A 16,213-nucleotide genomic window follows, 5' to 3' on the forward strand; every position below is an offset into this window, starting at 1 on the left:
GTCCTTTTGATGTCATGTTTGGGAATATGGTTTAGGGGTGAACTTTGTAGAATATTGTTAATGGTTGGACTTGCTGATCCCAAGGGTCTTTTCCAACTTGAATGATTGATTTTTGTGACTGCTTGAAGGCCTGAACACTGTTAGGTATGAGGAACATCTAGGAACAGTTACATAAGTAGATGCATAATGTTCACACACATGACCACGCATGGATTCATTTGCCAGCTGAAACCCTGGCCTTGACTCTATGGCAGTTTGAAGTGGTGATGTAAGTAACAAAGATAAAATCTAATGACAGATATTTTGGGGTTTCTGGGGTTTTCTTAGGCAACTGGAAGTCGACTTGGACTGGTGACTATGACTGTCTTTACCCTTCTGACTGCCATCATTATCGCCTTTGTCTACGGCTGGCAGCTAACTTTGCTTATCCTGGCCTGCATTCCTTTCATTATTGCTGCAAATGCTGCAAGTGTTAGCTCTGTGTCTGGTCATGCTGCAAAAGATCAAAAAGCTTTGGAAGAGGCTGGAAGAGTAAGTTCTCCAATTTTAACTACAGGACTACGGTATGAGATCACTTTAAGTCAGCTATATTATAGCTGACTCAGTTATCCAAGATAAATCAAGAGGGAAGAGGAGAGGATAGGACAGGGTGGGAGATGAAGGGAATGTTTATATATCCCCAAGAAAAGCAAAATTCAGATAATAAGAAACATCTGTAAGTGGGGCTGCGAAAATTCATTGGAAAGCCTCCATAGCAGATTTCTGGGCAGAAGCAGCTGTAACAGCAGCAGCACTGGCACTGGTGCACCTTATGCCTAAGGCAAGTAGTGTAGTTCTGCACTGCACTGTGCTGTGGCCAGAAGCCTTGCAGGGCTGAGCCACCAAGCTCTGATATTGCTACTTTTTTATCCCATTATAAAATGCAAACCATTAATGCTCTCAAGAGTTCCAGAGTACTGCGTTCATTCACATAATAGCACTCTTCAGGAGACAGTAGTCCATGTGAAAATGCAAGCTGTGCCCAAATGACTGAGATTTGTTCTTATTTTAATAATTAGGGTTTACTTCATTGGGATCACAACCCACAGCTTGGGGCAAGGGCTGATGATGCTTCCTGTGTGCTGGCCCAAGTTTCTCAACTCAAATATGTTGTTGGCTTCAGCTTCACCTTGTCTTGTGACTGTGGGATGAACAATCTCTTCACCTGATAATAAATTCAATCTCCCCTCCTAGGCAAGCACTTTCTGATCTAAAATAGTAAGTGCTAAGGAAGAAACAAAGTGTTTAGGAGATACATTGTAGATCGCAGTTGCTAGAAACTGTCTCACATTTCGATTATCTCCCAATTTAGATTGCAACAGAAGCTGTTGAAAACATAAGGACTGTGGCTTCACTGACCAGGGAAGAAGCATTTTATAAAAGATATGTCACTAGTTTGGATGGTCCATATAGGTGGGATATTTATTTTTATAATTCTTTCTTTGTAGTCTTTCAGATTTATTGGGAATTCATTTCTTTCAGACTGTCCAATACCCAAAAGATTGGAAAGGACATTATATAAATGCATACCCAAAAGATTGGAAAGGATGCTATGTAAATGGATATTAGCTTTGAAATTTGTTCACTTGGTATATTTTCATATACATCCTTAAATGCAAAGTGAAAAAAATATTTACAGAAATTACCTTTTTATTATGCAAACACTTTATAAACTGCATTCTCTGCCTATCTGCTATCCATAATACGTTACAGAATATTGTTTGCCTGTGTATACCTAGAGTGTAGGACATAAAACCACTCCATTTCAGTGTATTGCATTGACACAAGTTAACTCAGGTACTGACAGTTAACCCCCATACCACACCCTTTGTAATATAACCGGTTTTATTCCCCTCATATGACTTTGGAACCTTGACATGAACTTCATACATTTCCCTTGTCTGACCTGATACTTCACGCTGACCTGTCTCCACTGAAACACTTTGGAAACACCAGGGATGCCAGAATTTTCTAGCTTCATTTTATTTAAACAAGATAGCCAAAAATCTAATATTGGGTTTTCCCTCCTTCAAAATAACTAATGTAAAAGAAGGAATTGAAAATTGTGCATTGTATAATCTGTTCTCAGCCAATACAATGTTAAAATTCAGTGTATGATGAACTGGTAATACACCAGATATGAGCAGGATGCTTGCCTGGGCTGTCAAAGGTCTGATATACAGCTCAGACTAGAAAGGAGATTTCTGTTTCCTCAGGGAGCATCCTAAACCATGAGGTCAGAGAGTCCTCCCTACTCTGATACAGCATGCATTCAATTATCTGCACAAAATGAAACTTCTCCAAAAGGAAGGATTGAGAAACAGAGGCTTAGTCTGAATCCCTGTGGGGATATCCAGCAATATGTCCCTGCTCCGAATCAGGCTCTGCTCAGATGAGACCTGGCGGAAGCCCACAGGCATCTCTGAGGCTGTGCTGGAGCCTGCTTGTTTTCTCAATAAAAAGGATCATATGTGGTAGTTATTAAATTTTATTACTTAACTGCTCTAGTGACCTGCCCTGCTGTAGAAAAGCAAAGGAAGAGATTCAGGCTAGCATAACTGAGGATGAAGAAGCTCATTGCTTTCTGTCCTAAGGGCACTTCCGTGTCACGATGTGGGATGCTTTCAGGGTCTGGCAGGGTTTGTTTGTGAGTGTTCCTACGTTCTGGGCTGATCTGTTGTGGGTTTAGGGGAGTGAGCTGTATTTCTTGAACTTTAACCCAGAAACCTGTCCATCCCCCCAGCCAGCGTCTGCTGTGTGTTTTACAAGTTGTTTATGGACAGTCTCTTTCTTTACCAGAGTTTCTCTAACAAAAGCTCCTTTCTACGGATTTACCTATGGAGTAGCTCAGTCTGCAGAGTTCTTCATTAATGCAGCAGTCTTCAGATTTGGGGCATGGCTCATTGCCCACTGTCTGAGCAACTTTGAGAATGTTTTTATGTGAGTATACTATATAAATTTTTTTTAATCAGTACACAGGATGGTGATTTCAATGCATGCAAATTATTTCATCCCCTCACAGGGTAATGGCACATAGAGATTCAGGAATTCAGTCTGGTTGGAAGTGCAGTTTGGGCAGAAGGGCTGCTTTGGGGAAAGATGTATATTTGGGCAGTGAATGCCCAAAGCTTGCAGCTGTGCTCAGGACACCTATGCTGAGGAACTCTTTGCTGTTTTAATATTCCTTGTAGGCAGAGTCATGACGTGACACCACTGCTCATCTATAAAGCAGTTATAGGCACAAACAGAACTTCCTTATACTGGATGACATTTTGGGGGTGTGAGGAACTCCAGAAATATCATAAAGAAGCTAAAAACCTTTATTCCAAAGGTTTATTTTACACATGAGAAACCCAATGCATTGTTCTACCTGAAACAAATGATGCTTTGTCTTTTCTTTTTAGAGTTTTCTCTTCTGTCATATTTGCAGCTATGAATGTTGGTCAGTCTGCTTCCCTAGCACCAGATTTTGGCAAAGCTAGAATGTCAGCCCAAAGAATTTTTCAACTTTTGGACAGAAAACCTCTAATTGACAGCTACAGTGAAGAAGGTGAAAAATTGGTAAGGGTTTTGGGGTGGCAAGGATTGAGGTTGGGGGGGGGTGGTTGTTTGTTAGTTTTTCAGAAAAAATGTTAAACAACATTTTATTGTCTGCAACTATTCATAGCTTCATTATTTTTAGCATATTGCAAAAGACAGACACTATATAAAAGAGTGGTAGTGATTTTTTTTTTTTAATGGATCATACTATTTCTGGTTTTCAATCAGAAGCATATAGACTTAGGTGTATTTTTTTTCTGAATGACCTAAACCAAATATTTTTCATTCTACTGAACCACACCTTAAGCGGATTCAGGAAAACACTGACAATGCCAGTTCTACTAACAGGTGTGTTGCCTGGTAGTAGATAACGCACAATAACACACAAACAAAACACAAATGCATTATTTTTGTATATAAAAGAGACTAGTTCCTTCAGAAATACAGCTGCCAAAACCATCCTCTTACTACTGTGTAAACTCTTACAAGTATCAATTGTGCTCTTGTGGATTCAAAACTAACTTGAGGAATAATCTGTTTTGTTCTAAATTTGTGAAGAAGGAACTACAAGAAAAACAACAACAAAAAAGGGAAAAAGTAAAAAAGATAAATTTTTTAAAACCCTCAATCCCCAATACCCCTCATACCTAAAGCAAAACTGACCTTAAGGAAACTGACTTCAGCACTTGTCAAATTTCTGCATGAAAGGTATTCATTTTACATGATCTTGAAGGATGACATTCGCACATCTATTTGAATTTAAAATGATCTTCCCAATTAGGTTTTAGATGGTAGCCCTTAGTCAGGATGCCATAATCCAGGTTCTATAACTTCAACCTTATACACAGGATTTTCAGCATTTAAAGTTTTGAGCACATATCTTCTTGAACGGGGGTCCTCCAGCATGGGTGTTTTACAGTTTTGACAGAAGATCCTGGTAAGATAAAACTGAAGTGAAAGTATTCCTTGTATAGACTGGACTCAAATACCAGTGATACCTGTGACTTAGCAAGGCAAAGCTTTGAGCCCATTACATTACATCATCAGCTGGTGTCAAAGCACTGTTCTAGTGGTGCCCCTATTATGTACCTGGGGCTGGCTCCTACCCCAAGGAGTAGGACAGGGGTAGGACCATGCCCCTTTTCTTCCACTTCTGCTTTGAAATCTACCTGCCTAGAATGTCTGACTAGCAACTATCATTGCCTTTTACAACACACCTTATCCTACATGCCTGTGAATTGCCTACTGGAGAATTTAGCTCTGTTATCTTAATAGCTCATCTTGACCTTGTGCTCCATTTGATCAAATTGTGCTACCTCCAGTGTGAGATTAGGAAAGCAAATGCTGTAGATTATATCAAGAATAGAAGTGCCTCAATTTCATGTGTCAGAAATGAAAAATATTAATGTTATTTATCTAAAGATATTCTTTTCAAAGATGAAATAAAAAATGGATGAGATGACGAAAACTGTTTCTCCAGAAGGCTCTAGCAACATAACGTCTGCAGATAATCCCATAAATAAATCTACATGAAATCGAATATGTAATTTAAAATCACTTCAAAAGCAATTTTGAAAACAGCTTCCCAAACTTTCCTGTCAGTTCTTTCACTGTAAAAACAAAGTCTTACAAGTGTTATTGTAGTTGAAGCTAATAAATGCCAATTTGAGCATGTGAACTCTCTGTTACTTTACAGAGCAATTTTGAAGGCAACATGGAGTTCAGAAACATCCATTTTGTATACCCAACAAGGCCAGAAGTTCAAGTTTTGCAAGGACTCAACGTGAAGGTTAACAAAGGACAGACTCTGGCATTAGTAGGAAGCAGCGGCTGTGGCAAAAGTACATCCATTCAGCTCTTGGAGAGATTTTATGACCCTGTGGAAGGACAAGTGGTAAAAATAGACTTGTGTGGCTATTAATAATAATTAAATCTACAGAACTCTTTCTCTTCCAAGGTTTCAAAGACATTAAACAATCCTTGCCATATCTCTGGCAAGACATCCTCTTTTAGAGATAAGGGCTCCTGAGGTTGTGGCTCCAATGGAGCTGTAGACAACCTATCTACGGTGACACCTGTGTCACTGCCTCTGCCTTGTGCATTCACCACACACACCTGCACTGGCACCTGTGTCGCTGCCTCTGCCTTGTGCATTCACCACACACACCTGCACTGGCACCTGTGTCGCTGCCTGCCTTGTGCATTCACCACACACACCTGCACTGGCACCTGTGTCGCTGCCTGCCTTGTGCATTCACCACACACACCTGCACTGGCACCTGTGTCACTGCCTTTGCCTTGTGCATTCACCACACACACCTGCACTGGCACCTGTGTCGCTGCCTCTGCCTTGTGCATTCACCACACACACCTGCACTGGCACCTGTGTCGCTGCCTCTGCCTTGTGCATTCACCACACACACCTGCACTGGCACCTGTGTCGCTGCCTGCCTTGTGCATTCACCACACACACCTGCACTGGCACTTGTGTCACTGCCTCTGACTTGTACATTCACCACACACACCAGCACTGGCACCTGTGTCGCTGCCTGCCTTGTGCATTCACCACACACACCTGCACTGGCACCTGTGTCACTGCCTGCCTTGTGCATTCACCACACACACCTGCACTGGCACCTGTGTCACTGCCTCTGACTTGTGCATTCACCACACACACCAGCACTGGCACCTGTGTCACTGCCTGCCTTGTGCATTCACCACACACACCTGCACTGGCACCTGTGTCACTGCCTCTGACTTGTGCATTCACCACACACACCTGCACTGGCACCTGTGTCACTGCCTGCCTTGTGCATTCACCACACACACCTGCACTGGCACTTGTGTCACTGCCTGCCTTGTGCATTCACCACACACACCTGCACTGGCACCTGTGTCACTGCCTGCCTTGTGCATTCACCACCCACACCTGCACTGGCACCTGTGTCACTGCCTGCCTTGTGCATTCACCACACACACCTGCACTGGCACTTGTGTCACTGCCTCTGACTTGTGCATTCACCACCCACACCTGCACTGGCACCTGTGTCACTGCCTGCCTTGTGCATTCACCACCCACACCTGCACTGGCACTTGTGTCACTGCCTGCCTTGTGCATTCACCACACACACCTGCACTGGCACCTGTGTCACTGCCTGCCTTGTGCATTCACCACCCACACCTGCACTGGCACCTGTGTCACTGCCTGCCTTGTGCATTCACCACACACACCTGCACTGGCACCTGTGTCACTGCCTGCCTTGTGCATTCACCACACACACCTGCACTGGCACTTGTGTCACTGCCTGCCTTGTGCATTCACCACACACACCTGCACTGGCACCTGTGTCACTGCCTGCCTTGTGCATTCACCACACACACCTGCACTGGCACCTGTGTCACTGCCTGCCTTGTGCATTCACCACACACACCTGCACTGGCACCTGTGTCACTGCCTGCCTTGTGCATTCACCACACACACCAGCACTGGCACCTGTGTTGTCACAGTGCACTGGCTTGGGGTACAGGTCCCACCAAGGAGAGAATGGCCAGGTTAGGCTGTGTTGCCTCCTCAAAGCTGCTCACAGGCTGGTCACGCAGGGGCATGATGTTCATGTCACTTGCTTGTCAGTGTGTAAGTCGTCTCACTGATATGAATGAACACATAGAGACATAGACATTGCAAATCAGGTAATGCAGATATAATCCCACAGGGATACTACTGCATCATTGTCAGAATGTTGCAGTGGGTTTTTGAAGCAATCCCCTTCAATGGGTATAGAAAGGTCTTAAATCCTCCTTAGAGGTTTTACAATTGAGTTAACCACCTTCAGCCAAGAATATTTATTGTTGTGATCAGCTTCTTAGGGACAGATTTTCTTGCGATGTTCTCAGTGCTTCTTGTGGCCAGCAGGGCTGGAAGGACTGCAGGAATAGCCTGAGCTTTGTGCTCTGTCTATTGGGAAATGGAAGCAAACACACACACACACAATTAAAAACTAATGAAAGGAAATGTTTCATCTACACTGCTGGTTCTTTTCCATTTTGCATGCAAAGTTTACTTGATTTCAGCTGGGAATCCGACATGTAACAGGTTTCCTATTACAATTCGTGTTTCCTGTTTATGGTCTGTATCTGTGGATGAGCTCTGTAGTAAACTTGGCATCATTTTCTGTTGCTTTTTCTAGTTAGCAGATGGGTTTGATACCAGATCTTTGCATTTACAATGGCTGAGGTCCAGACTGGGCCTGGTGTCACAGGAGCCCGTCTTGTTTGACTGCAGCATTGCTGAAAATATTCAATATGGAGACAACAGCAGAGTGGTTAGTCAGAAGGAAATTGAAGAAGCAGCTAAAGCAGCAAATATTCATGCCTTCATTGAAAAACTGCCAGAGGTAAAAGACAGTGATCTTCATAGAACTGGAATGATATGGAAAAATCTATTTAATGCTCCCTTACATAGATCAAATTAAAAAGAAATATTTTTGTTTCCCTTAACGGGTAAGAGTATAGAACTTATGTTAAAAAAATATCAGTGTGTTTCAAGCTTAAAATCCTTATTTTGTTCAAAACCCCCCTGTGCTCCCAGTGATACAATGGTAGACAAAGCAGCATATGGGGGAGGGGAATAATGAGACATTCTATGTATAAATAAGTCCTCGTAATTTCTTTGATTAATTTTTTTTTCTTTTTTGACAGCTGAAACTTCTTAAGTTACTCTGAGAAACTGAATTATTTTAGAAAAAAATCATCTAAAACTGAAAGTTCTATTTCTAATTGGATGGGCATGCACAGGGAGTGTTTCTTAACAAATATGAAGGGACAATAAATCAAAAATTAATGACATGGCATTTGACCTTCATGCTTGCCAAGAATTTGATTCTAACAAGGAAAAATGCTTTGATAGTTTGTTTTCACTGTAGTGCTGTATAACTTGAAAATGATGTGATGATGCTGAAAAATATTTCATCTTCATTACTACTAATGATGTTTGGGACTCTTTATTCTCAAGTAACAGGGGATCAAGTCCTTCATTTATATGTCAGTAAGCATTAAATCTCTAATTAATCTTATGATCATATGCTCATGGGCAGAAGCCTGTGGACACCATATTGTTGTATGGCTGAGGCTACCATTCAAAACCTATTCCAGTCTTTGGGAAAGCAGATTTTCAGACCAGGTATAAATGTGTGGCTGTATATATAACTGTTTATATCACAGGTGTTTATGAAACCTTAGCTTTATTAAAACCACTTGCACTATTCTTTTCTTTCAAGATGGAAATACCTAATGACCTTTATAGCCTCACATAAAACTTTACTTTTCTAATCTTCCTTCTCTAAGAGTATTCACAGGCCTTGTTTAATTTTTAACATCCAGAAATATAATACCCGAGTGGGTGAGAAAGGAACACAGCTTTCTGGAGGTCAGAAACAAAGAATAGCAATTGCCCGTGCCCTGGTTCGTAATCCTGCTGTTCTGCTTCTGGATGAAGCTACCTCTGCTCTTGACACAGAAAGTGAAAAGGTGAGTAATGATTAGTATGGGAAATACATATGTCTATGGATGTGGCTAGTTACTTTCTGTAGAATAAAACCAATGGAAACATGGTGCAGGTGCATCGCAGTCGTTTTTCCAACTGCAAGCTGTGAATTGAACCATGATAGGAAGTTGAGCACCTCTAAAGTAGGGAAAAAAAGGCAAAACTTTAAGCAGAAAACACTGTGGGGAGCTAACACTCTTCACCTATCCTTCTACTAGCTGTATTTGATAGTAAACACTGACTTTGCAATCTGACCCAAAGTGGATACTCAAGAACTTAATTGGGTGAACGAGTCTCATGCTCATCTGATCAATCACCGACCTCAGTGAGAAACCCACTGAATAAGGATCTCATGTATGTCTATAGGAAATATATTCAGGTGATGCTAAAAGGTAAATGAAATATGGTTCTTACGACAAGTGAAGGCTTTCCAAATATTAACAGCATTTTCCTGACATCTGTGTGCAGATTGTCCAGAAAGCTCTGGATAACGCCCGGCAAGGTCGAACCTGCATTGTCATTGCTCACCGCCTGACGACTGTGCAGACTGCAGACATCATTGCAGTGATCCGGAACGGCAGGGTGGTTGAGCAGGGCACCCACAGCCAGTTAATGGCAAAGGAGGGACAATACTATGCCCTTGTAAATGCACAAGTCTCTAAGTAGTACTGTAAACAGATTTATTTTTTTTATTATTACTATTTTTTTCTTCTTTTTTTCCTGGGAAGACATGAAAAGCTTACAGAGAGAAAATGTTGGTTGTGTCTGTGCTGATGGAGCAGGGACCATGTGTTGCAGCCTGGTTGCTCTGTCTAGTGTTTCTCTTGCCCTACACACTCTGGAGATGAGCAGTGCATGCCCCTGGGTAAGTCATGGAAGGTACACAGGGATGTCCCAGAGGCTGAATCCGCTGGGCAGTTTTGGGGATTGTGTGAGCTGGAGGGAGCCAGATCCGGAGTCATATCAGAGTCATATCATCTACATCATGACTGAGATGGGACACCTTCTTCTCTTTGTCCCACTCATACCCTGGCCCATACCTGATACCACAGACAACCTCAGTATGACAGAGATCAACCATCATGCATAAGCAGTGAGCTGGTGCTTGTGCTTGCCCCTTGGCTTTCTTCACTAGCTAGATGCAGCTGTAAAGTCTTCTTAGCCAAAGATCACTGTCAATCCTTACTGACCACTGAGACTCCAAATAAAGACATTTGCATTAAATTAAGATTGGATCTGTGAGTTTGTTGTTGGGGTCCTTTTTCTCCAGTTTATGCCACATCTCTAATATTGCTCTGGTTCACATTTCTTGGAGATTCAATACTCAGTTTCCAACAGTAATTGTAATAATGAGAAGCTTTCCACACAAACTGGCACAAAAGATACCATCACCTTGTTTAGTGTGTTTCAGTTGCTGACCTAACAGTTTAATCACTCTTTACATATATCAAAAGTCTTGCAGGGGAGGCAAAGTGGCTTTTTTTGGAAAGGGCTCTGGGCAGCCAGATCTAGTTGAGGATGCCCCTGCTGACTGCAGAGGGGGTTGGACTAGATGACCTTTGGAGGTCCCTTCCAGTCCAGGCTATTCTATGATTCTGTGAATTGGAAGTATTAGATTAGTGCTTGGACCTGATGATCTTAAGGGTCTTTTTCCAACCTAAATGTTTCTATGGTTCTATGAATAATCCTAGAGGTTGTTTGAAGTGTTGGCAGAACTCATTTACACATGTACTTTCATAACTGGTTCTTTCTCTGACCTAGTCCTCAGAGTGCTGCAATCCATCCTTCAACAGTTGAAGAATAAGTACTGTGTAGTCAGAATGACTCAGCAGCTGGGGCTTTTTGGGCTTGTTAAACCCAATTGAAGCATTTTAATTTTCCAAGGCTTTGCACATGGCTTTGAGTTAGGATTTATGGCCTGGAGCAACCTGCAATGCTTTATAATTTCCAGATAACTCTGCTCAATTGTAGCAGACAAAACTTACAGTAATGACTATCTCCTTTGCTCTTTTCAATTGTTTTCCGGCATCAGGACCCACAAGGGGAATAAAACACACCAAAGAAAACAAATTCTACTCTCAGCTTTGCCAAAACAAACACAGTTGCTCTCCCTCACACGATTTTTCTCAGGAACTATTACAAGAGGGAGTTATCATTCATTCAGGCACCCCTCTGGTGTGACCTCTTCACTTTCTCTTGATAGGCAGAGTCTACAGGAGCTGCTGCCTTTATTACATTACCAATTATCCAATGTGGGCTCCAATTAATTCCCTTTTCCCTGTTTTAATTTTAACTCCAGTCCAAAAACAAAAGAAGGTATTTTATTTTAAAAATAAACTCTACTAATTTCTTAACCCAGAAATCTTTGGGGGAAAGGAAGCTATTTTGTACTTTTGGGTAAGATGTATATTTATTTTTTTATTACAATTGTGATGAATAATAATTTTTTCTAACACTGCAATAAGTTATCTACTTCAGTAAAAGTTAAGTAAGATGAAGTAAGAATGGAAAATTAATTTGTAAATATATACAAAGGAGAAAACAGTCACTAAGGTATGGCTCTGTAGTATAATGAATCATTTAACATCTGGGGCTAGTTAAATGATGTATCTCTGTGGAAAATACTGCATTCATATCCATGGCAGATAACAAAGAAGAATCCAAAACTTGCTTCTTTCCCACCAGCCTGGAATTATTTACTAACTCAGGGGCAAGAGGAGTGAGGAAATATGTCTTATTTGACCTGGAAGGTGCTGAAAGAGCTGCAGCATGGTTAGGCTAGAAAGAAAACAAGTTCTATGACTTATGTTTCCCCTTATTTGCCCTTTCAGAGGTCAACATTACTTACCATGGAAGAATCATGGTATGCTATAGGTTGGAAGAGATCTTTAAAAAACATCTAGTCCAATTCCCCTGCAGTAAGCAGGGACATCTTTAACTAGATCAGGTTGCTCAGAGTGCTGTCCAACCTCACCTTGAGTGTTTCCAGGGATGGGACTTCTACCACCTCTCTGGGCAAACCTGGGCCAGTGTTTGACCACCCTCGTTGTAAGAAAAAAAGAAAATCTTCTTTGTATCTAGTCTGAATCTACCCAGCTCTTTTAGTTTAAAATCATCACTTCTGGTCCTGTCACAACAAGCCTTGCTAAAAGGATTGTCCCTCTCTTTCTCATAGGACCTCTTTAAGTATTGAAACACTGCAATAAGGTCCCCCAGCAGCCTTCTCTTCTCCAAGCTGAACAAACCCCCAACTCTCTCAGCCTGTCCTTGTAGAAAAGGTGCTCCAGCCCTCAGATCATTTTTGTAGCCCTTCCCTAGATCCTCTTCATGTCTTTGTGCTGAGGCCTGCAAAACAGGACCTAGTATTTCAGGGGAAGGCTCATCAGAGCAGGGTGACAAAATCAGCTGTCTTGACCTGCCAGCCACACTTCTTTTGATGCAGCCCAGGATGAAAATTTGCCTTGGTCAGAAAAATTATTGCACTTGTCATGGTCCTCACCCTTGTTTACATAAAGCATTCTCATGCTGCGATAGGCAAGCACGCTCAGTAGCAGCTAGGTATGTTAAGGATCATTCCTTACAGAAAGGCAAGTGTGGGTTTCAGTTGGAGGCAGAAGCAAGTGATGATGTCATGATGGAGGCAGCATCTGTGCATTGCTCCATGCTGTGACAACCAGCTGTGGAAAGAGCAGTGCTGGAGTGCTCTGCCTCAGAACGTCCTCTGCTTGAAAAGGGGAAACAGAAAACACAACTGATGTAAACGGTGTTGATCTGCTTATGTTCACAAGTGAGGTGCTATGTAACATGGAAACATATTTTACTAATTTACCTGAATACAAACATACTAAAATCCACTCATATCACAGCCTTGTTTAAAAGACCAGTTGCAGGCCCAAGAAAAACACCAGATAAACACAAGGTCTACTCAACAAAGGTGGTAAGCAAGGAAACAGCAAAATCCCAAGTGTCTGTAAGAATGACAAAAGCACATGTTCCTGCATGCCTGCTAAAAGACAGGCGAAGCTGGATGACTGTACTGACTCCATGAGATATAAATAGATTTATATACTCAGCTTGTAGGCACTAACAACAAACTCTGTGCACTTATGGTTTATTTCAGACCGTTCGAGTCACCCTTCCAGCTGGATACATCCATAGAGTTTGCAGACTAGCTGTGCTCCAACTAAACGCAGACCTAAATCTGGAGACAAATGTATGTTAAAAGCACCTTTTCAGCACCAAACCCTTGACTGATACAGAGATCAAAAGAATTAGCCCTGACAATAAAGCCTGATGACACATCTTAAGAGCAGAGGGTTTGATGGCCCCCCTCACACAGTCCTGTGCTGCCATCTACCCCAGATACCAGAGTTTAATAAAAAATTTCCCTGTTCCTATCCAAGTAGGGGCTAGTGTTCTCCAAACATGCCCACAAGGTGGTGAGTCACTGCTTGCATCACTGGGGACCTCACCCTAAAATGACTGCCACAAGGATAATGATGAGGGAAACACATCAGCCCATGCTTGTCAAGGAACACCAAAGGCCTCGTTCATGACTAGACAAGCTGCACTTAGCCCAGACACTTGCTTTATGCCAGCACTGATCTAAGCCTCCTACAGAATTACTACTCCTATGGAAATTAAAAGAGTGAAGACTTCAGAGAAGACATTCATAAGTGATTCTGGAGAAAGAATCCAGTGTTTCTTAAACACTTGGCTCCATTGTGGTGTCATACATAGCTGTTAAATTCGACTAGAGCTTTGCAATTGTTAATCTAGTCACAATGTTAATTACTGATACAGACTGAAGCCCTGGTGGTATGAGTAGGTGATAGAAGCAAGTGACCTAAAAGGGTAGAGAACGCTATTGTTTTTATAGCCTTGAAGTGTTGACTGCCCTCTTTTTTATCATAGAATCATTGAATTGTTAGGGTTGGAAGGGACCTCAAGGATCATCTAGTTTCTACCCCACTGCCAATAGGCAGAGACACCTCACACTACATCAGGTTGCTCAGAGCCACATCCATCCTGGCCTTAAAAACCTCCAGGGATGAGGCTTCTACCACCTCCCTGGGCAACCTGCTCAGTGTCTCACCACCCTCATGGGGAAGAATTTCTTCCTAACATCCAATCAGAATCTACCCATTTCTAGTTTTATTTCATTCCCCCTAGTCCTATCATTACCTGACACCCTAAAAAGTCCCTCCCCAGCTTTCTTGTAGCCCCCTTCAGATACTGGAAGACCACAATAAGGTCTCCTCACGGCCTTCTCCAAACTGAATAACCCCAACTCTCTCAGTCTGTCCTCATAGGAGAGGTGCCCCAGCCCTCTGATCATCCTCATGGCCCTTCCAGCATCTCCAGATCCTTCCTGTAATAGGGGCTCCAGAACTGGATGCAGTACTCCAGGTGGGGTCTCACTAGAGTGGAATAGAGGGGGAGAATCTCCCTTGACCTGCCGGTTATGCTTCTCATGATGCAGCCCAGGATGTGATTTGCTTTCTGGGCTGCAAGTGCGCACTGGTGGCTCCTGTTGAGCTTCTCATCCACCAGCACCCCCAAGTACTTTTCTTCAGGGCTGCTCTCAAGCCAGTCACTGCCCAGCTTATACCAGTGTTTGGGATTGCCCTGACCCAGATGCAGGACCTTGCATTTGGTCTTGTTGAACCTCATGAGGTTGGCTTGTGCCCACCTCTCCAGCCTGTCAAGGTCCCTCTGGATGGCATCCCTTCCCTCCAGTGTGTCAGCTGCACCACACAGCTTGGTGTGGTCAGCAAACCTACTGAGGGTGCACTCAATGTCGTTGTCCATGTTGCCAACAAAGGTGTTAAACAAGACTTGTATGAGCATTGGGGTGCAACTGTCCCAGTGGGTGTCAGCAATTCAGGAATCATGCTTTTTCTCCCAAATGCTTGCTTTTCTCTGCAGCATACAAAATGTCAATTTATACTAATCTAAAACCTGTAAAGGATACATCCTCTTAAAGAACTTATGTGACAATGCTGGTTGTATGGCCAGAAGGAAGCTTTCATTGAAACTGCAGTTCACAGCCCTTATACTTTGAGAAACTATCTTCTTGGGTTGAGAATTGGGGAGAGAAGAACAAATGGAGGTTTTTATAGGCTCAGCTGAAATGCTAGCACATCAGCTGTGCCTGGATTAGATTTATGAGTTTAATTAAAATTGGAAGATTTTGCAAAATTCTGGTGGTACCTAACATGTCCTTTCTTGGCCACCATCAACAGCCATTGCAGAGCTGACTTTTTGCTTATGTGTTTGCAAGTGGGAATGTGTCTGGCTGAAGGAGAGCTCAAATGGCTCTTCTCATACTGAGCTGTAGGAAAATACCTGTCACACATGGGAGCAAGCTTATTAAAATGTTAATAGCAGTTGTTCTCACCTAAATTACTAAGGGAAACGCTCAGAGATTATGCAGAACCGTTAAGGTCTGCTCACCTGACATTGTTGGAGGGTTCAAAGGGAAACTGCTCTCCTGGACTGACTGCTCTAGGAAAAAAGCTGCCCTTGTAACACCCGTTAAAAGAGGAAAAAAAGAAAAAAAAAACCACGACCATGTCTTGATTTGTTAGAGCCTACCCTATAGGTATCAGAAGAACAGCTGGTAGCCTAGTGTCAATGGAGTTTGGATTTCAGGGGTTAAACACTTTTCCTAGATGAAGCTTTTGTCATAGCAATTCTCCAGCTCTGCCTGCATTTAGAACTCACCTGCTGCCAGCTAGCACAGATGCTCGACCCAGGGAATGCTTTGTTTTCTAAGGAGAAACAACCAAAAGCAGAAGAGTTCATACAGCATCTCTGAAGCTGTGGTTGTGTCTTGCTGAAGAAGGAAATAAGGTGAGAGCTTTTCCAAGCTATCTCTAAACCCTTCTATTTGCAAATAGACTTGAACTGTACTGGAGAAATGTGCTGTACCCGAACTGTACGTGAACCTGTCAAGACAGCAGATCAAAGTCAGTACATTACATGATCTGCTTCCCTGTATCCATGCTGCTGTATGCACGACAAACCTGGCTTCTGTAAAACATCTTCTCCAGGTCTGAGACATGAAGGTGTTTCTAAGATCTTCAGCAT

At 42.5% G+C, this 16,213-nt stretch overlaps 1 protein-coding gene across 1 annotated transcript in view; it reads left to right on the plus strand.

The window, feature by feature from the left end:
* Window positions 1–9,787, plus strand: part of ABCB5 (ATP binding cassette subfamily B member 5) — a 35,510-nt gene extending 25,723 nt beyond the window's left edge. Inside the window, exons 21-28 of the mRNA XM_054384826.1 lie at window positions 328–531; window positions 1,352–1,452; window positions 2,839–2,979; window positions 3,444–3,600; window positions 5,276–5,473; window positions 7,767–7,973; window positions 8,959–9,105; window positions 9,590–9,787. Coding sequence (XP_054240801.1) covers window positions 328–531; window positions 1,352–1,452; window positions 2,839–2,979; window positions 3,444–3,600; window positions 5,276–5,473; window positions 7,767–7,973; window positions 8,959–9,105; window positions 9,590–9,787 — 1,353 coding nt within the window. The remainder of the gene's footprint in view (window positions 1–327; window positions 532–1,351; window positions 1,453–2,838; window positions 2,980–3,443; window positions 3,601–5,275; window positions 5,474–7,766; window positions 7,974–8,958; window positions 9,106–9,589) is intronic.
* The last annotated feature ends 6,426 nt before the right edge of the window (window positions 9,788–16,213 follow it).

Source organism: Indicator indicator, chromosome 11 (genome assembly GCF_027791375.1).
Source record: "Indicator indicator isolate 239-I01 chromosome 11, UM_Iind_1.1, whole genome shotgun sequence".
In the NCBI taxonomy this organism is placed as follows: Eukaryota; Metazoa; Chordata; class Aves; order Piciformes; family Indicatoridae; genus Indicator; species Indicator indicator.